The sequence below is a fragment of the Trichechus manatus genome, unplaced genomic scaffold (assembly GCF_000243295.1).
Source record: "Trichechus manatus latirostris isolate Lorelei unplaced genomic scaffold, TriManLat1.0 scaffold00029, whole genome shotgun sequence".
Taxonomy (NCBI): domain Eukaryota; kingdom Metazoa; phylum Chordata; class Mammalia; order Sirenia; family Trichechidae; genus Trichechus; species Trichechus manatus.
This window is the reverse complement of record NW_004443965.1, coordinates 18,027,279-18,048,363: the sequence shown is the minus strand read 5'-3', so window position 1 is coordinate 18,048,363 and position 21,085 is coordinate 18,027,279. Positions and strand designations below refer to the sequence as shown.

General features: G+C 35.8%; 1 protein-coding gene across 1 annotated transcript in view; it reads left to right on the top strand.

The window, feature by feature from the left end:
- CWC27 (CWC27 spliceosome associated cyclophilin) overlaps positions 1–21,085 on the top strand; it is a 260,191-nt gene that overhangs the window by 222,449 nt on the left and 16,657 nt on the right. The window contains exons 12-13 of the mRNA XM_004374548.2: positions 3,288–3,397; positions 8,772–8,875. Of these exons, the coding sequence (XP_004374605.1) occupies positions 3,288–3,397; positions 8,772–8,875 (214 nt within the window). The remainder of the gene's footprint in view (positions 1–3,287; positions 3,398–8,771; positions 8,876–21,085) is intronic.

Genomic DNA, 21,085 nt, shown 5'->3' with positions numbered 1-21,085 from the left:
CTTCAAGAGTGCGCTTGGACAAGGCTCCCTGAAGGGAGTGCCAGCGAAGATGTGACCTAAAAGATGAGCAGGAATTAAACAAGGAAAATTAATTGGAGAGTGGAGGGATGGAGTGTTGTTAGCATTCCAGAAAGAAGGAACAGCATGTGCAAAGGCTAGCGATCAAGAGAGTGTGGTGATTTCAAAGAGTACTTATATCCAAATTGAAAGCACTTCAAAGTGGCTGCAGAGGAGGAATTGCAAGAGACTGGAAAGTATTAGCCACCTCCTGCAGGGACACTTGAGTCATGTGATGGTGCTTGTTCTTTATCCTAGGGCAATGCAAATCTACCTATTGTAGGATAAAAAGAAAACCATGAAAGTAATTTTTAAAAACCCATTATAAGAAACCACTTTGAAATATATATATATATGTGTGTGTGTATATATGTGTATATATATATATATATACCAATTATGATAGCATCCTTTCTTCACTAGTGGTTACTAAGCATATGTGCCTCAAATATTCACTTAGGGATTTATTTTTCCTTACTGTGCTTTTTAGTTTTTATAACCATTTTTAATATTTAAAGCTCTCAGTTTTTAAAGCAGAGCTGGATACACTTTTCAAGAAGCCATATGAAAGTGTTTATAAAACTCATTATTTCTTTCAAGTTCCATCAAAATCATATTAAATAATCACAAAAATATAATTTGTTTCTTAGTACACTTTTTTTTAGCTAGAAAATTTCTTGAGCAAAATGGCGAGTTGTTAATACATGGCACATTAATAATGTTCCTCAAACTATGTAACACAGAGGCAAGTAAGAAGGAGGACTTTTCTGGCCTTCTTGCTTACACCTGGCTCATCTTGGTTTGCCAGCCAAAGACTAAGAGAGATAGGTATTTATTTGTTTGTTTGTTTTAATTTCAATTTTTCATTAATACGTATATAGTAAGATAATGCAAAATGAATTTATACTTGCTTTTGGAGGTAAAACTATGTTTTATGAACCTAGATGTTAATTAATGTTCGTATGTATCAAACCCACAGATTTTCTATGTTTTATAACTTCTTACTTAAATTAAAAATTATTTTTGTCTGCTTCTGGCAACTGTTCTGACTTGTTAGATATATTTCTTTTCTATGATGCCATCAAATTGAAGTTGTTTGTTTTTTTAAGTGGGGAAAAAAAAGTGGCAGAAAATTGGAAAATCAACCAGTATTTGAAAGATTGTATATTTTAAGTCTATAGGTCCTGGGAAGCCTTTATTCCATCAGTCCTTTCCCGCTTCCCTTCAGTTTCAGTGAACGTTAACGTGTCCCCTGTACTGCTGATCTCATACCTTTCCTTTCCTCAGGGATCTTGCTTCATCAGTTATCTCCTCTTGCTCCTGTTTCTTTCTTTCCTTCATTTACTTCTCCCTGTCATTATTTGTTGTTGTTATTAGGTGCCATTGAGTTGGTACCAACTCATAGTGACCCTATGTGCAACCGAACGAAACACTGCCCGGTCCTGCGCCATATAGTCATTGCTATATTTCAGCCAATTGTTGCAGCCACTGTGTCAGTCTATCTCACTGAGGGTCGTCCTCTTTTTTGCTAACCCTCTACCAAACATAATGTCCTTCTCTAGGGACTGGTCCCTCCTGATAACATGTCCAAAGTATGTGAGACACAGTCTCACCATCCTCACTTCTAAAGAACGTTCTGGCTATACTTCTTCCAAGACAGATTTGTTTGTTCTTCTGGCAGTCCATGGTATATTCAGTATTCTTTGCCAATACCATAATTCAAATGTATCAATTCTTCTTCAGTCTTCCTTATTCATTGTCCAGCTTTCACATGCATATGAGGCGATTGAAAATACCATGGCTTGGGTCAGGTGCACCTTAGTCCTCAAAGTGACATCTTTGCTTTTCATCACTTTAAAGAGGTCTTTTGCAGCAGATTTGCCCAGTGCAATGCGTTGTTTGATTTTTTGACTGCTGCTTCCATGGGCGTTGCTTGTGGATCCAAGTAAAATCCTTGACAGCTTCAGTCTTTTCTCCGTTTATCATGATGTTGCTTATTAGTCCAGTTGTGAGGATTTTTGTTTTCTTTATGTTGGGGTATGATCCCTACTGAAGGCTGTAATGTTTGATCTTCATCAGTAAGTGTTTCAAGGCCTCTTCACTTTCAGCAAGCAAGGTTGTATCATCTGCATACTGAGGTTGTTAAGGAGTCTTCCTCCAATGCTGATGCCGCGTTCTTCTTCATACAGTCCAGCTTCTCGGATTATTTGCTGTGCATACAGATTGGATAAGTATGGTGAAAGGAATGAATAAGGAAGACCAAAGAAGAATTGATGTCTTTGAATTATGATGTTGGTGAAGAATATTGACTGTATCATGGACTACCAGAAGAGCAAACAAATCTTTCTTGGAAGAAGTACAGCCAGAATACTCCTTAGAAGCTAGGATGGTGAGATTTTGTCTCACGTCCTTTGGACATGTTATTAGGAGGGGCCAGTCCCTGGAGAAAGACATCATGCTTGGTAAAGTAGAGGGTCACTGAAAGAGAGGAAGACCCTCAACGAGATGGATTGACAGTGGCTGCAACAGTCAGCTCAAATATAGCAATGATTGTGAGGATGGCTGAGGACAGGGCAGTGTTTCGTTCTGTTGTACATAGGGTCGCTATGAGTTGGAACCAACTCAGTGGCATGTAACAACAACAGCAACAATATTTTAAGTCCTCCCTCTTATAAGGTAGGGGAGCAACATAAAATGGTATTGCTAAATTTAGGAAAACCTTAGTTATTTTAATAGTGCTGTTCTTAATACCATCTAGTCAATTTTTAACTCACAGTGACCCTATGTAACAGAGTAGAACTACACCATAGGGTTTTCTAGGCTGTAAACTTTATGGGAGAAGATCCCCAAGTCTATTCCATGGAGCTGCTGGTTGGATTCAAACCACCAAGCTTTTGTTTAGCAGTCTAGCACTTAACCCTCTGTGCCACAAGGGCCCCTTACTGAGGTAAATGATTTTATAGTCAAATAAGTACAGGTGAGAAGCACAATTACAATAGTATAGTATAGAATAAAAATGTTTATAAAATTGATTGATAAATTAACATTGATCACTTCCTAATCTAGGAAACATTTGTGGAGGTGGTGGACTTTGTGGATTTCGTTTTTAAAGTAAATGAAGGAAAACCGAGACCAGATTTAACTTCCTCTTTCTGACATGAGTATTTACATAAATATGAATTCACAGAGCCTTTTTACTACACATTCTAAAAATATTTTATGTTTTTCAGAGGAAGAAGCTGCTCCAGATGGTGCTGTTGCAGAATACAGAAGAGAAAAACAGAAATATGAAGCTTTGAGGAAACAGCAGGCAAAAAAGGGAACTTCCCGGGAAGAACAGGTAACTTTTCAACAACCAAAATCTATACACAATTCATAGCCTTTGTATTATATTAAATCTTGCTAAGTGGAGCCTAATTTGATTATACATCAGGGCAAGCACTACTTCTTAAAAATGAAAAAAATACTATTTATATAGAGTGGGTTGACAAGGATCTTGACCACACGTACAAAGGTCCATATTTTAGTCTTTCCAGACATTTTAGGCAAACAGCAAGCCTAAAACTTTCAAGTTACAACCTTCTACTCCCATATCAAGCACAAGAACTTTATAAAGCCACATATCAAATTCTCAGGTAGAAACTTCTGTCTAAGTAAATACTATGAAATGGAGAAGTGGTGATTATAAATGAAGAGAGGGTCTCCTTCCAGCGCAGCCTCTCATATGCTGACTAGCTAGCTCAGCATGAAATCGTACACTGCCTGGAAATAAGGCATTTAGTCCACTAGTTCACTTCCATTGTAGTAATATAACAAAATACTGCTTATTGCAAGTAATTCTTGAATCTTTAAGTAGTAATAAAAAAAAAAAATTATCAGAAATCAAGTATGTAAATAGATTGAAACAATTTGAGAGTCATCCATACACCCCATGCAGCACTTGGAATTTGATAAGACAAATCTCTTCAGCAGCCTTTCATGTTAAAAACCTAGGGTACAGACCAAAATGATTTCTTTTTGGTGCTGTCATATATATGAGGACATGCCATTGTAGACATATAAATAAAGCAGACAAAATGAAAGTAAATTAAAAAGCCCAAGCTTATTTGAATAAAGTAATCAGGAACTATATTATAAATGACACCTAATTACTGATAAGGAAGGATCATGCATCAGTACTTAGCATGAAAGTAATCATAGGGAAAGTTCAACAAGCAGTCAGGTATAGGAAGTTGTAATTACAGAGAACTAATTTACTTATGTGCAATTTTCAAAAGAAATGGCACATCAAATGAAATTACAAAAAAGCGCATTATTAACTTGTTTTCGAGTCACAGAGTCCCCCAAATAGCAACTCTGGTGAATACACTACTGAAGATGCTAAGAATCGCTCTTATTCTTGCGTGCCTTTTTCTCCCCACTCTAACAAATAATTATTAAGAACCTGTTGTGTACTAATCGCTCAGTTTGGTAGTAAACAAGGTGGACACATTTCGGCCCTCTCAGAGCTTATAGTCTATCAAGGAAAAGAACCAGTTAAACAAGTAATAATACCAATAAAAGGGGACAGCATAATGACAGAGTTTTAATTGTTATTAGTTGCCATACCATCAGTCCCACTCATGGCAACTTTATGTATAACAGAATGAAACAATGCCCAGTTCTGCACCATCCTCACCATTGTTGGTATGTTTGAGCCCACTGTTGCAGCTATTGTGTCAATCCATCTTATGGAGGGTTTCCCTCATTTTCACTGACCATCTGCTTTACCAAGCATGATGTCCTTTTCTAGTGATTGGTCATTCAGAGTAGGTATAGGGAACTATTTAAATGTATAGCAGTAGGACCTAACATGGCCTAGGAATCTGGGAAGGCCTTCTTGAGAAAAACATTTGTCACCTGAACTTTGGAGGTTCACTAAGGGATAGCCAGGTGAAAAGGAGGCAGGACATGGCTAGACAAAAGGAACAGTGTATGTGAAGTTTTTGACCTCTTTGGAAAGAGCTAAAAAAATGTTAAGTATGACCAGAACATAGTAAGAGGAGAGAGATGAGGCTGGAGAGGTGAGCAGGAGCCAGCTCATATAGTGTATTTTTGAACCATGTTAAGGAGTTAGATTTACCCTAAGGGTGATGGGGAGCCAGTAATGGAAGGAAGAGATATGATCTCCTTTGTGTCTTGGGGAGATTCCTCTGGCTGTGGTGTGGAGAGTGGACTGGACGCAGGGCAAGACAGGAGGCACAGAGGCCAGTTAGGAGACTCCTGTATATACGAATGCATGCACAGAGTCTGCCAAAGCCGGGCTTCTTCAGAACTGCTTCTCTGTGCCTGGAAGACTTTCACTTGAAGAATCATGCTGTAAGTGGTTGGCCATTCATTCCTTCAGCAAAAGCCTGAAGACTGAATAATTCCCCTGCCGATGCCAAACAGATATGCCTCCAGGCAGAACCTATCTTCTTCAACCTATAATGTGCCCATTATTTTTGTAACGTTTGCTTCTCTACTCAGTGCCCTCTTTTGCCTTTAGAATGCAGGTAGAGCAAGTTCAACCTTGAATATAAGCGAAGCTAAGAAAGGGGATGTTTATTACTTGTTATTGTCCCACCTCTTTGAGCAAATGCCAGTAGTACATTAATTGACTCTAAGAACAGACTGCCTTGCCACTTTCAACTTAAGGAGAAAGACCCAAGTCTAATATAATTTTCTAGGAAGCTTTTAAACATTACATTGAGAAGTCATCTCCTTTGTTTCAGTTTTCTTTTTGCCCTCAGAAAAGACATTTTCAAGTGTGCAAAAGTCCACCATTAAAAATTGATGTGGTTACTGATACATGCTACAGCGTGGCTGAACCTTGACAACATTATGCTAGGTGAAAGAAGTCAGACACAAAAAGTCACATATTGTATGATTTCATTTATGTGAAATATCCAGAAAAGGTAAATCCATAAAGACAGAAAGCAAACTGGTGATTGCCAAGGGCTGAGGTATGGAGAAATGAGGAGTGACTGCTTAATGCGTATGGGGTTTCATTTTGGAGTAATGAAAATGTTTGGAACTAGATAGAGGTGGTGGTTGCACAACATGTGAATGTACTAAATATCACTGAATTGTACACTTTAAAATAGTTGATTTTATGTTATGTAAATTTTACCTCCTTAAAAAAATTGATGATGTTTACTTTTAAAATTAGATAGATAGATTAGATTAAATAGATTAGGTGGGTAGATAGATAGATATGGAGACAAATATTTATGTAATTAAAAAAAAAAAATCCGTTGCCATCATGCCGATTCTGACTCATAGCAACCCTATAGGACAGAGTAGAACTGCCCCATTGGGTTTCCAAGGAGCAGCTGGTGGATTCGAACTGCCAACTTTTTGGTTAGCAGCTGAGCTCTTAACCACTGAGCCACCAGGGCTCCTTATATTATATATATATGTATATATAAATAACCACACACACACTAAAAGCCTTGAAAGATACACAGGCAGTCCCGGTATCTCTGACTTAGGTACAACCTATAGTTATCAACCAACCCCCGTAAAGCCTATTATATTAAAAATTCGAAGACCATTCAATAGTTCATAATAACAAATGAGTACTACTTTGTGACGTGCATCAAAACCCATTTATTATTATTATTGCTATATTATTATGTTAAAGATGTTTTCGTTTATCTGTGTTTCTTTAATTTTTTTTTTATGCATAGAAAGATACACTATATACCATATACTAAGACAAACATTTGACTAACTGACGTTAGATACGAACCATACCTGGCTATTCCGACTTACATACAAGCTTGACTTAAAGAAAGAATTAAGAACGGAACTTGTTCAGAATCTGAGGACTGCCTGTATACCAAAATGCTAACAATGCTAGATTATTCTAAGTGGTGGGATAATAGTTATTTTTGCTTTGCTTCTCTATATTTTCCAATTTTTCCATAGCGATTTCTTTTTCATATTATAAAACAAGTATAATAAAAGTTGAATAAATGATCAGGGTTGGCAACCAATGTCATAAAACAATTTGTGTATTAACTGTTTAGTAAGAAACTAATTTGCTCTGTAAACTTCCACCTAAATCACAATTTTTTTAAAAAATTATAGCGTGGTTAAGAAAAAAGTTTGTAAATAAAGGTTTTTTTTTTTTTCAGTGAATAAAGTTTAAAATCAAAGGATGTGCTCTTTATCTGTTAACATTGTTTGAAGAACTTAGTCCTATAATTACTACTCTAGAAGTACGTAAAAATACCTAAACCATAACACTCGGCAGCCCTCAGAACGTCTATAAGGATATTCTACAGGAATTTATAGTATTTCCTCCAAAACTCATCTCATTCAGCAACTGTAGTAATGTGTATATTTTAGCACACACAGAATATTTAATACATGCGGAAATGTATTTGGCACTTTGTACCATTATGTTTTAGCAATAACTGCTCCTATTTTTTCAATTATTTTGGTAACACCTGTGTTTATTGAGCTTAGGTTCTAAACCACCAAAACCTACTTAATTTTTTTTGTGAGCTATGATCTTAATGATATTCTCTAGGTAAATTCTAGAGCCTAGCAATTTATAGTGACTCCTTATTGTATCTGTTATTCACATGTCGAACTATCACACATTTTTTTCTTATGAAATTTATTTTAAATTGAATGTATCAGAATTTTAATTAGGCACTTGATTTTTAAACAGGTAACACTTTATTCCATTTCATAATAATGTACTCTTTAAAACTGTGGAACAAGAAAACTTTCCCTGACATTCTGTTCTCTGGTCAAATTCTGTAGCAAATTGTTAAGGTATAACCAGAGACAGTGTGATTACAGACTTAGAGGTACTTGTTGCTTCTTCCCCACAAAGAACATAGGAGCCAAACAAGAATTCACAGGAATGTTTTCATTTTTCTTTTTTCAGACATACTCAACATGATATTTACATGTGGCTTCTTTCCCTCAGCAATATGTATATAATTTTTAGTAGCAGTTTAATAGCCTCCTTATTGCTTTTTCCCAAATCTATCTATATCCTAATTGATAGACATTTAACATTTCCAGTTTTCGCCTTGTATAAATAATGCTGCAGTGAACTTCTTGTGCATAAGCCGTTTTCTGTGTTTCAGATTTTCTTATAATGTATTTCAGGGTTGGAATTATTGAATTAAAGGGAATAATCATCTTAAAGTTTCTGATACATATTGCTAAAAAGTTTACTAAAGATACCAGTCCAGTTTACCCATCTTTCAACAGTTAATGTGTTCATTCATACCACCTTCCCCAACATTGATTTTTTTTAATACATTTTGGGTAATTAATTAAATGAAAATAGTATTCGTTACTTTTTTTTTATTTTTTATTTCATATATCTTAGTGAATTACCTCCCTGCCTTGTGGACATTACAAATTTAACTATTAATAAGCATGCATTTTAAAGTTTAAGCATCTTCTATATAAGCAAATGTATGTTCCCCAATTCAGAAAATAGTCACCTATCTCTGAGGAAAAATTCAGTGCAATCCAAACAGGACAATGTCAAGATGTGAATGTCACTATCGTAGCTTGAAGGCATTTTTGTTATTTTCCTCTGAAATGAGACATTTATCTAAGTGGTTTACATCCTGGTAGAATATTTTCTTTTCTAGCCAATTTAAGTATTTCTTTGAAAACTATGTTTATCATAAAACTTAGCAGTCTAATTTTTATTTCAGACCCTTGCGCTGCTGAATCAGTTTAAATCTAAACTCACTCAAGCGATCGCTGAAACTCCTGAAAATGACATTTCTGAAACAGAAGTAGAAGATGATGAAGGATGGTAAGGGCTTTGATTTCTTTATATTAACCATAAGTAAATAGGCTCAGAGCAGAGACACTGCTGGGACATTTCAACCACATCATCCCATTTTCAGACTTTTCCTCCACTCTTATCCTCATCATTGTATTTCCTTTTGAAGGAAGCTTTCTTTTGAATCACGCTTTTACTTCATTTCACTTGATAAGTATTTATTGAGTGCTTGATGTATTCGCAGTATTGTGCTAGCCAGTAGAGAATATACAAGAAACATATGACACTATCTATGCCCAAATAACCTTCTAATATTGTGGAGAAGATAAGACTCAGTCACGTTAAACAGTTAGAAAACAACCTTAAGAGACTATACATCATTAATTTTTTTTATACTTTTACACTAACATTTTAGAACTCAGTAATCCGTTTCATAATCCTACTAAGTTCCTCTTCAAGTTTCTGATCTACAGGTTCCTAGCAATGCATACTTAGTTCATTTCACTTTTGTCTTTGGATATTTTTCAACTTTTTAAGACACTGATAAGAAATAAAAAATTAATGACATCTACATATCTTGTGCTTAGAACTGTATCCTATACTGGCAACAAAAAAAAAATGTGAATTGTGACTTCCCTTATCACACTTCTCTGTCCTCAAGTTGATTTTGCATGCAGTATATTAGGCCACCCCACACCTAGCTTCCCCCACCTCCCACTCTACCCTGGCTCAGGCACTTTGTTGCAAGCAAACCAGTATATCACCCCCTACACATGACTCACCCTCTGGCTCCTCTGAACCATCACATGTGCCATTACCCTAACCCAGAATCATAGCCTCACTCCTCTTGCCAAACAGCATCTCGCCCCTATTTCAAAACTCTGTTCAACACTCCCATTCTCCAGGAAACCAGTCAGCAAGATTTGTTGAGCACTCACGAATCTAGAGGATGGAGGAAGGAGGGTTGGAACACACATTTAAAAAGACATAAAAACACTTATTAAGAAAACATTTAAACAAGTAAGACTCTGCAACTGTTTATAACTTTAATCAAAAGGGTTGAGGGGAGGATGATTTCAATGGAATGAACCCTACCTAATCTGGGACCTTGTATATTTCTCAGTTTATAGTTTCTGAACAATCTGGATTACATATGCCAATTTTTCTGAAAATTCTAGATTTCTTTTAATAGGTTTCTATTATTTATGTATATTTGTTTATACTTAAATTCAAAGTTGCTTAAAGGCAGAAGCTGGTTTCTCCCATAGTTCTGTGCCAAAGGCAAAGGCTCAGTAAGTGTTGACTGACCCATAGAGATAAATGTAGATAAGTACACACTGCACAGAAGAACTTTCTGTTTTTTATATGACTGGACAGGTTTAGTTTTATTTTGGATTCCTTGAATGTTTCAAAATATCTTTCAAATGTTTTGAGTTCAGCCACCACCAAAAAAAAAAAAATTGTTTTGCCAAGTCCTCTTCCCCTTATTTTTGAATCCATATGCATTTTTTTAAGGAAATATGATCCCTGTGTTTCTGATTCATTTACACTTAACTCATCAAGATGGTGTTTTGTAAGAGCAGTTTGATGCCCAATAATGTTTTTAACCTTTTTGTAAGCTATTTAAGTCCTTTTTTATTGAACAGGAAAGTCACCAACAAATTCAAACCCCAGAAGTTTCATTTGAAACTCATAACCCACAGGATTCAAATTTACTTTCAACTTGGCAAGACCATTTAACTTCTCAAGGTTCTTCCTAGCCCCTTTGTCAGTAATCTCTCATTCTGGATTCCTCATTAGCTTCAGATATCAATTATGTGTTTCTGAAAGTGTCATTTTTGTTTTTGATGTGATTTCACAATACGATCAATGTTTTTTCTAACATCCTTATCAGAGAGTTGAAAAACAAATAGGAAAAATTCACCAAGCCAGGGGGTAAAAATCACTGGTCAATGATGATGGCTAGTTCTCTCTGGGGAACAAAAGAAAGCGGTAAAGGAAGGGAAAATAAGTTAAAGAAACTATTAGCAAGTCTTTAGTGGGTTCATTTTTGCCTTCTATTGCATTTTCTTAAACAGAGTCAGACACCATGCACTTCTGAAAATTTTTTTGGTATTTGTTTTATCTAACACCTAATAAAAATACCTTTAGTGTTCAAGGCACTATGCAGAATCATATAGAACGCATGAGGTCCCTATATATAATGCCTTTTTATTGCAATATAGATCATTCAGTTTTTGTAACCTAATAAGCAACAGTGTCATTTCTCATGAATAAACCAATTCAACTTTATCAAGTCTCTAGTGATTTAGATCCTCTCTTATAAAGTGTATTTCACCCAGAAAAAGGAGTCTTGTATTCAGAATGATTTATAGCAAATATTATGAATGCATGGCATGTGCATGTGTGTTATGCATAAATTACATGGTTCCCAGACTATTTTGTAGGTCACGGTTGCTGCATTTCTAAGATGTGAAAGTCAGCCAGTGTGCTGTACTACACTGTCAAGGTCTGTTATCTGAGGTAAAATGATTGCTTCTAAGACGTTTTTATGTGTCCACATGAGTGGCCACACATTGAGGGATCATTTTCATTTTCTGTCAAGATAGAAACCATTACCAATCTGTTATGTTGTCTTTTACTTGGCAAACTGTTTTATTCGCATTTTTGGCTGAGCTGCTGTATTGGCATGGTATACAACAGACATTTGGGTACCATTCAGCAGCATTCTACTTTTTATGCAAAAAAAAAAGAAAGTGGGAGGGGGATAAAAAGAAAAGAAATATGATTCTATTGTAAACAGTGTATACAGTGCTTGATAATTATTCCCAGATTTCACTGTCTAACAGGCATTTAAAGAAGTGTTATTAGTAGATCTAAGCTGAAATGCATGATAGAAATTTTTCACTCAGAATTACTAAGATTCTTTCTTTGTTGGAATATATACATCCAATATTTGGTGGCAGTGATGGGCACCAGATTCCAGGTTAGCAGCTAGAGTAGCCTCTTTGCCACTACATTCCTTAGTCCCACAGCATCACAGACTCATGTAACTACATGAGTCTTCTTCAAGCATGGATTTTATAAAACCAATTAGACACATGGCAGTAGGCATCAGCCAAAGGATTCATATGACCATGTGGATGAAGTCCATATGCCAGTTTGGGTTTGGTTAGATAAAGCTTGGTTAGCTCCCAAAAAAGTTTTGAGAGCTCTGTCTGACAAGGCAATGGAGGGACTTATAAAAAAGAAAGCCACCTGCTCCTTACACAACAAAATGGGTATTTCCAAAGAGGAAAAAATTAAATTTATGGGAATAGACTGCAATCTTATGAACATTAACCATTCACTACTAAGTTCCTTTGAAAATTTATTTTCAGATTGCTAAATATATGATTAACTTCATAACAAATATGCATGATAAAATAATAAACAGTGTAATAGTCTATCTGCTTTACCCCTCCTTCTCTTCCTCTCTCCCTTCAATCAGTTTTCTCCATAGTACGTACAATATTCAGTGTTATAAGAATTAGAAAAATGCTAATAACTGAGTGATTGCACAAAGTAAATACTTTAATAATTATTTTTATAAGTCAAAGTGTTCATTGTAGAAAAATCAGAGTATCAATCCCCCAAAAGAAGTAAATAAAAATTACCTGTGATCACAAACACCAATATAATACTATTAATTTATACATGTATATACCCTTCCAGATATTTCTATGCACATATATTTTTTAAACAAAAATAGGATCATACAGTATTGGCTTTATAACTTGTTTTTTGTTCCCTCAGCAATGTATAGTCAACCATTGACCTTTCCTTGTCATCCATAATTTTATGATAATAGTTTTTATATGTTGTATTATAGCAATGTAGTATTCTATCATATGATGAACCATAATTTACTTAATCAACTCTATTTTGCTGAATATTTAGGCTCTTTCCATTTTTTTATTATTATTATAAACAAAGCTGTAGTGAACATCTTTATATCTATGTCATTGCCTATTTTCTCAGGATAAATTTCTAAAACTGGAATTTCTTAGTGAGTATGCATGTTAGGCTTCTGCTAAATATTTTCAAGTGCCCTCTCAAAATGTCATTGCAGTTTATACCCCTAAGTAAATATCGTTTTTAAGACTTGCCTTTAGGGCTGTTAGAATCCCAAGAATTAATTAAGGTATTTACAGTGCTTAGTGAAGGAGAGTAGCCTTTTAAAAGAAATGTTTGGCTTTTGTAAATTTTTTAAAAATATAAATACTGTCTGATTTGCTTCTGTTTTTAATAAAACTAGTATGAATTTCAACATAACTCTTCTTTTCAAGGGCTTATTCTCTGAACTAGTCTTGTTCTTGGTTCTGAAAAACTCTCCTTTTAAGACAAACCTATGGGTTAGAACTTCTGGATCCAGAATTTTGTTTTATTACTGTACTTTAGCTTATATCAGAAATTAATTTTATTCATCAGTCAGACAGATTGTTTCAGCTAAAGACTGGAGCTCTGAGAACCAAGATTTGGCACAAAGATATTTTAAAGCCCTCCTCTGGAGTGAACATAGCACAGATGCAACAAGTAGCATTTGTCTATTTATCCCAGTGAAATTTCAATAAGGCAGATGTAAAAAGATTATTGACTGCTAGACCCAGTCAGACCTCATTATAAGATACCATTAAAGGATATACCTTCATCTCATTGCAAAGCTTTAAGTACCTTTTATATGTAATACATACTGTAATTTGTGTATGGTTGAGTCATGTATTGAGCAAAGAGTGCAATGACAATAAATGGATTTTTAATTATAGTCCCCACTTTACTCCAGCAGAACATTGCCAGATATGGTTAACAGATTGGTGTAGACAAACACAAATACAGCCAGCTATAAGGAAGGAGGTCATGAGACCAGTCAAAGCCAGGTTAGCCATGTGAGAGATCTTTTTCACCTTTACTGTCACCCAGGGTAGCGGGTTCCAAACTTTTGGTCTCTGGACCCCTCTAAATCTTAAAAATTATTGAAGTCCCCAAAGAGCTTTTGTTTGTGTGACTATATATATATTGATAGTGACCTTATTAGAAATTAAAACTAAGACATTTTAAATGACTTAAAAAATAATTATTGTTAGGTGTCATCAAGTTGGTTCCAGCTCGTAGTGACCCTATGTACAACAGAATGAAACGCTGCCCAATTTTGCACCATCCTCACAATCATTGCTATGTTTGAACCCATTGTTGTAGCCACTGTGTCGCTCCATCTCACTGAGGCAATAATAACCCCAGTATATGTTAACAGAGGAGCCCTGGTGGCACAGTGTTAAGCACTTGGCTGCTAACCAAAAGGTCGGCAGTTCAAACCCACCAGCAGCTCCATGGGATAAAGATGTGTCAGTTTTCTTCTATAAAGATTTACAGCCTTGTAAAACACTACAGGGCAGTTCTGTTGTGTCCTATAGGGTCACTGTTAGTCAGAATTGACTCAACGGCAAAGGGTTTATATGTTAGCATAAATAACATTTTTATGAAAATAATCATATTTCTTAAAGCAGAAAAATCTGTAATACCAATTTGTCCTGAATTTAATGAGAAGAATGGTATTGTTATGTTTTTTGCAAATCTCTAATATCTGGCTTACCAAGAGCAAGCTGGATTCTCATATCTGTTCTGCATTCAGTCTGTTTCAATATCACACATTATGTATCCTCTGAAAAATCCCAGTGTACATTCACGAAAGGATGAGAAGGAAAAAGACAAATGATGTCTTAGTATTAATATGGAAATAATTTTGACCTTGCAGATCCAGGGTTCTCCACGTCAACTTCGAGAACTGCTAGGCTAAGGCATCTCTAATCATGGTGTGTGTCATGGTAGTCATTATTTATCGGAGGCTATGACTCAGTTTATGACCCAGTCTATAGGTCCTGGGAAGCCTTTATTCTATCCATCCTTTCCCCATTCCCTTCTGTTTCAGTGAAAGTTTACGTGTCCCCTGTACTGCTGATCTCATACCTTTCCTTTCCTCAGGGATCTTGCTTCATCAGTTATCTGCTCTTGATCCTGTTTCTTTCTCTCCTTCATTGACTTCTCCCTGTCATTATTTGTTGTTGTTGTTAGCTGCTGTCGAGCCGGTTCCAACTCATAGCGACCCTGTGTACAACAGAACGAAACACTGCCTGGTCCTGCGCCGTCCTCACAATTGTTGCTATGTTTGAGCTGATTGTTGCAGCCACTGTGTCAATCCATCTTGTTGAAGGTCTTCCTCTTTTTTGCTACCCTTATACTTTACCACGCATGATGTCCTTCTCGAGGCACTGGTCCCTCTTGATACCATGTCCAAAGTATGCGAGAAAAGTCTTGTTATCCTTGCTTCTAAGAAGCATTCTGGCTGTATTTCTTCCAAGACAGATTTGTTCGTTCTTCTTGCAGTCCATGGTATATTCGATATTCTTTGCCAACACCATAATTCAAACATATCAATTCTTCTTCAGTCTTCCTTATTCATTGTCCAGCTTTCCTATGCATATAAGGAGATTGAAAATACCATGGCTTGGGTCAGGTGCACCTTAGTCTTTAAAGTGACATGTTTGCTTTTCAACACTTTAAAGAGGTCTTTTTCAGTAGATTTGCCCAATGCAATATGTCATTTTATTTCTTGACTGCTGTTTCCATGGGTGTTGATTGTTGATCCAAGGAAAATGAAATCCTTGACAACTTCAATCTTTTCTCCATTTATCATGATGTTGCTTATTAGTCCTGTTGTGAGGATTTTTGTTTTCTTTATGTTGAGGTGTACTCCATACTGAAAGCTGTAGCCTTTGATCTTCATCAGTAAGTGCTTCAAGTTCTCATCACTTTCAGGAAGCAACATTGTGTCATCTGCATATCACAGGTTGTCAATACGTCTTCCTCCAATCCTGATGCTGCCTTCATCTTCATATAGTCCAACTTCTTGGATTGTTTGCTCAGCATACAGGTTGAATAATCATTTAGACATGCTTAAATCAACCTCTTCCTCTTATTTCTCTCCCTCATCTTATGGGCAGAATTGTCTTCCCTCTCTGCCTCCACTTTGTCATGTCCCATTCACTGTAGAATCATACTACTTCTCTGGTAGGGCTCTCACCAATGTTATGAATACTGCTTTCATTACAAAATACAGAGGATGCTTCTCAGACCAGACACAGTTCAGTTTCGAGATCATATTAATAGATCACCCCCCTTTTGCAACTCCTGAAGACAAGGTTAGGGCTCTTCCTCTGTGCTTCCATGTTTATCCCTGTTGTAGAATATTTAATTGAAATTGCCTGTAAAACTTTCTCTTCCCCACTAGATTATAAACTCTTCAAGATATCTTATTAAGCTTTGTGTCCCCCTTACCTAACATGTGCCCAGAATGTAGAAGATACTTAATAAATATTCATCTCTTCCCTCCCTCCTTCTCTTCCTTTTTTATTCCTTCTCTGTTGCTTTCTATACAACACTGTAAATTCTATGTATAGTTCTTCAGTTGGCATTCTACCAGTTACTACCTTCAAATCCTACGTAAAGCACCTAATTATGCTGTAAATTAAGTTACACTGTAGTTCAAAAGGCATGTAATTATATATGCTGCATTTATAACACAATGTGGAAGGTTTTCTAAGCTATTGTATTTCTTACCAATGGTATAATAATACACATAGATTATCTCCCAAGATCAGTTCCTACTTCATAGTCAAGAAATTTGGTTAAAATCAAAATGCCTCCCCTCTGAAAACAAGGCTGTCCTTTCCATTCTTCCCCATCTTTTTCTTTGTATATACCCATATATGACCCTAACTCAACTCATATGAGCCATATTTTATACTTTCTTTTTATAGCTTCCAAAATGGTATATGTATTTTTAGCTTCTCCCTTTCAAATCCAGCTCCCCTCTTACCTCCAAGTAAAGCCCAGGCTCCTAGCCTGGCATTCAGAGCTTTCCACAGCCTGACTGCCTTCCTTTCAAACCTTACCTATTTCTGGCCTCTTTAAAAACCCTCTGATCATTTAGACTGGTCTATACATTGTTCATTAGTCCCACTTTGTACCTTCCCACCAATGAGTTAATACTATTTACTCAGACTATTTCCTGTCCCACATGTGTATGGATGTGACTTATCGCCAGGACCTCTTAACAGCTGTCAGTGAAGATGTGCTTATGTGAGTCATGTTTGGAAGGAAACTCAGGAGAGCTGAATTTCACATTCTTTTTGCATGGTGTGAACCAGAGGAAACTAGGGCACAACAGGCAAAGGAGTCCTGAAGATCATAAAGCATGTCAGCAATTAGCCAGAATCTTTGGGAGGGATTTGGATTTCATGGCCTGTGGATTTGGATTTCATGGGCTGTGGAAGGGGTGCTGACGTTCTCCACCTGAGAGATGTTCATAATCGGCTAATATCTAAAGCCTTAAATCAGGTTAATAAGACAGGTTCAGCCCATTAATCTGAAGAAAGGAATACTGATCAGTTCATGAAGTCAAATGGAGAGTATATTTTGTTATAAAAGCTCGTTGCTAAATAATCTCTTAAAAAATCGATGTTTGTTATTCACTAGTTATAAAGTACTCCCCCTTTTTCTTCTTGCCAGGACTAGGAAACCCTTTAATATCAGAAGTTCAACTAAGTGGTCAGACTGCAAGACAGTTTGGGGGGATAATGTTTTGAGCAATTACAGTAATTATGTTTTATGAAGCCTTTACCGGATGTTTGGAGCCCTGGTGGCGCAGCAGTTAAGAGCTATGGCTGCTAACCAAAAGGTCGGCAGTTCGAATCCACCAGCTGCTCCATGGAAACCCTATGGGGCAGTTCTACTCTGTCCTATAGGGTCGCTATGAGTTGGAATCCACTCGACAGTAACGGGTTTAATGGGACTCTTATTTTATTTGAATGTTTTAATGTAAATATTGTGTGAGATGTGTAATGTGGAATAAAGTTAGACATGACACCCATCCCATGGATTTATAGTCTAATATCCTGAGTAAGACAAGATGTCATTGTAAGAAAGAAGGTGTCTGCTTAGAACAGATATTGGAAGTAAATTATGAAGTTCACAGGTCATTGTAAGATAATGATGAAACCTTGCATTCACATGGATCCTTAATTCTCCTGATGTGGTTTAACACTTTCCATGATAAACTGGTGAGATAAGGGCCATTATCTTCTTTACTTGACAGGAAACATAGTCTCAAAGATCATAAAGTTAAGTGGGTAGTAGTAATTTGCCAGAGGCAAGAACCAGGTTTCCAGGGCTATTTTGCATGGTACTCTAGAACTTCCTTTCAGAATTTACCTAGCTGTTTATCTGACCAGACAGAGGTTTCTTAACTCTACTATTGTTTGTCTAACTCAAGTTTGATTTTTAGGTCAGTTCACTGTGTTAAAACAAATGAAAACCGATTAATGGTTGAAAATGAACAGATTTGCTGTGCCCCAAATGGCATTTATATTTCACAGACTTCTTGGCCTAGACATTTCTGGGGTTACTTTAATGTGAAATCTCTTCGTTTCTTTTGAAACTGCTAATTAAGTATATTTATAGTCAATTATCAATGATTCAGATTAATTAATAAAATGATACAAAATTACTGACAGTAGGAATCACTTATATTTGACTTTAAATATACATCCTTTTCATGTTTTTTACTCTTACTCTTACATTGGTAGTAGGAGATGAAGGTAGCTCTGGATCCCACCAGTTCATCCTTGAAGGAAACATTTGCATGAGCTGTATGCCAGGCATTCTACTAGGACCTTTTTCCTATCTCATCTCATTTAGTCTTCACAACAGAAAACCTACTGGGGTAGATTTGCTTCTTACAACTCCATCAGATAATTAGTATTATTCCTATTCTATAGATGAGGAAACTGAAGCTCAAAGAAATTAGGCTATTTGCCCATGATCACATGGTAAGAAATGGTAGAGCTATCTGTCACGCTTAAGAGCCTATGCTGCTTTAGAAAATCAGCTTCTACCAACAGTGATTTAAACTGTGAATCAGTGGGTCCAGGAAAAAAATCCAAGTTAACTTTCAGACACCTTCATTATAAAGAATAATACCCGTCTTCAGCATATGTCACCCATTCTCATCTTCAGAATACTTTCTACAATCTTTTAAAGAAATGGACCATCATGGAGGCTTCTTCTAAAACAATCATTCTTTTTTCCACTGGGAGTTCTGAGACCAGTGCCTACTCTATAATCCCACATATTGAATGATCACCTAATTATACAGTGGGCTACCAAGTAAGACTGTCTGAGTTCAAATCCCTGCTCTGCCAATGACTGCTGAATGAGATGAGCATGCAGCTTAACTTCTATGCTTCAATTTCCTCACCTATAAAGTGAAGACAACATCACCTACCTCAGGATTATTATTAGAATTGAGTGAGAAAACTTATGTAATGTAAAGCACTCCACACAATGCCTGATTCCCAGAAAAATGCTCAGTAAATATTAGGCTCGAGAGGGAGGAGATGCATGGTACTAGGTGCTATTTGTAAGGCTTGATATATATTACTCAAGCAGAACAAACTAACCTGTCTAAATTAAATTGGCAAAGCATTATACAGTCTTCTTGATCTAATAACCTCAAAGAAAAATGTTAAGTTACTTCAGTAATGTTGTCTATGACCTAGAAGGAATGTAGACATGTCCATTAAATTTGCTAGTGGTGTTCTATGGTTCTATTTTAGAATCTGTTGAGAAACAGAGAAAAGTATAGCTTGTTTAAAAAACAGATTCTTTAGCTGAATCCAGATTACAAAATGCTGACACTGGCAGAGTTTAGCTAATGTTAATTTAGCATTCAGAGAGAAAGAGGAGGATAGTGGACAAGATCACATTGTCTATGTTGGGAATATAGAGTCATGAATTCTGGACTCTCCGGAACTTTTTTTTTTTTTTTTTTTAGCTGACTGGAGCATCTTGGAACAGAGAAAAGCCACATAGACATAAATAATTTGTTTCTTTTGGAAAGAAAGTGTAAGAAGTAGAGATCCTTGGGATTAACATAATATCATTAAAAAAAAGTCATTTCACAGTAGTAGTTATAGGTAGCAACAAAACCAGTGCAAAATGAATATTGCCATCGTACACAGCAGTCAACACTTGTTCTGATACGTTGACCATATCTGAAAGAAACTTATATGTTGCTTAAAGCAGGATAAGAAAAATTCAAGCAGTGAGATTCCAAGTGAAGTTTAGTGAAAGAAGAGGCATAATTTGTACATAATGATTTGTGTTTCTTTAAAGGTTGTTTTAAATAATATATTGTTTTCTTTATAGAGTTATTAAATTAATACTAATTATAATAGTAATTTTAAATAACCTAATTTGTGTTTATAATACATGTTCAATACATAAAACATTGAAAAAGGAAAGAAAAAAATCATTAGTAATTTCATATTCCATAGGAAATCATCTTTAATGTTTTTGTTTATCCTTCCAAACATTTATATATATGCTTTTCACAAGAATACAATCATGCCATACCTATCCTTTTTCCCTCTCTTTACAGTACATCACAAAACATTTTTCAGATCATTAAATATCATTCTGCAGTATCCCTTTTGATGGCTACATAATAGTCTGTCATGACTATTATATACCCACTCCTCACTTATCAGCATGGCTAGGTTCCAAAGACCAGGTCATTATGAGATAATCGGCATCATACAAAAATGGAGGATGACCATGTCAGATCACAAAATGGAGAATGACTACATCATTACATAACTGCCAAGTTACATTGTTTCATAACTACTATATCATTACATAACTGCCAAACCACTGAGAATCATGGCGTAGCCAAGTTGACACATAACCTTAACCATCACAGCCAGAATTACTCTGGCCTCACACTTCAGCATCCATTATTGCCAGATGTAGGTCATTAATGCTCAAAATAGTCGAATAGTAGATTTTTTACTATTGTCGTAAATGCAAAATGTCAGATAACGAAATAGTCAATAAGAGTAGGTGTATGTGATAATTTAATATTTCTCCTTTGTTGAACAAATTGTGGCATCTCACTTTTCATTTCAAACCTTTCATCAGTGAATAAACAGGTAGTTAAATCTTTTGTAAATCCATTGTTATTTCCTGAGTCAGGTATGCTTTTTAAAGACTTTTTTTTTTTTTTTTTATTGTACTTCAGGTGAAGGCTTACAGAACAAATAGTTTCTCATGAAACAGTAGTACACATATTGTTTTATGACATTGGTT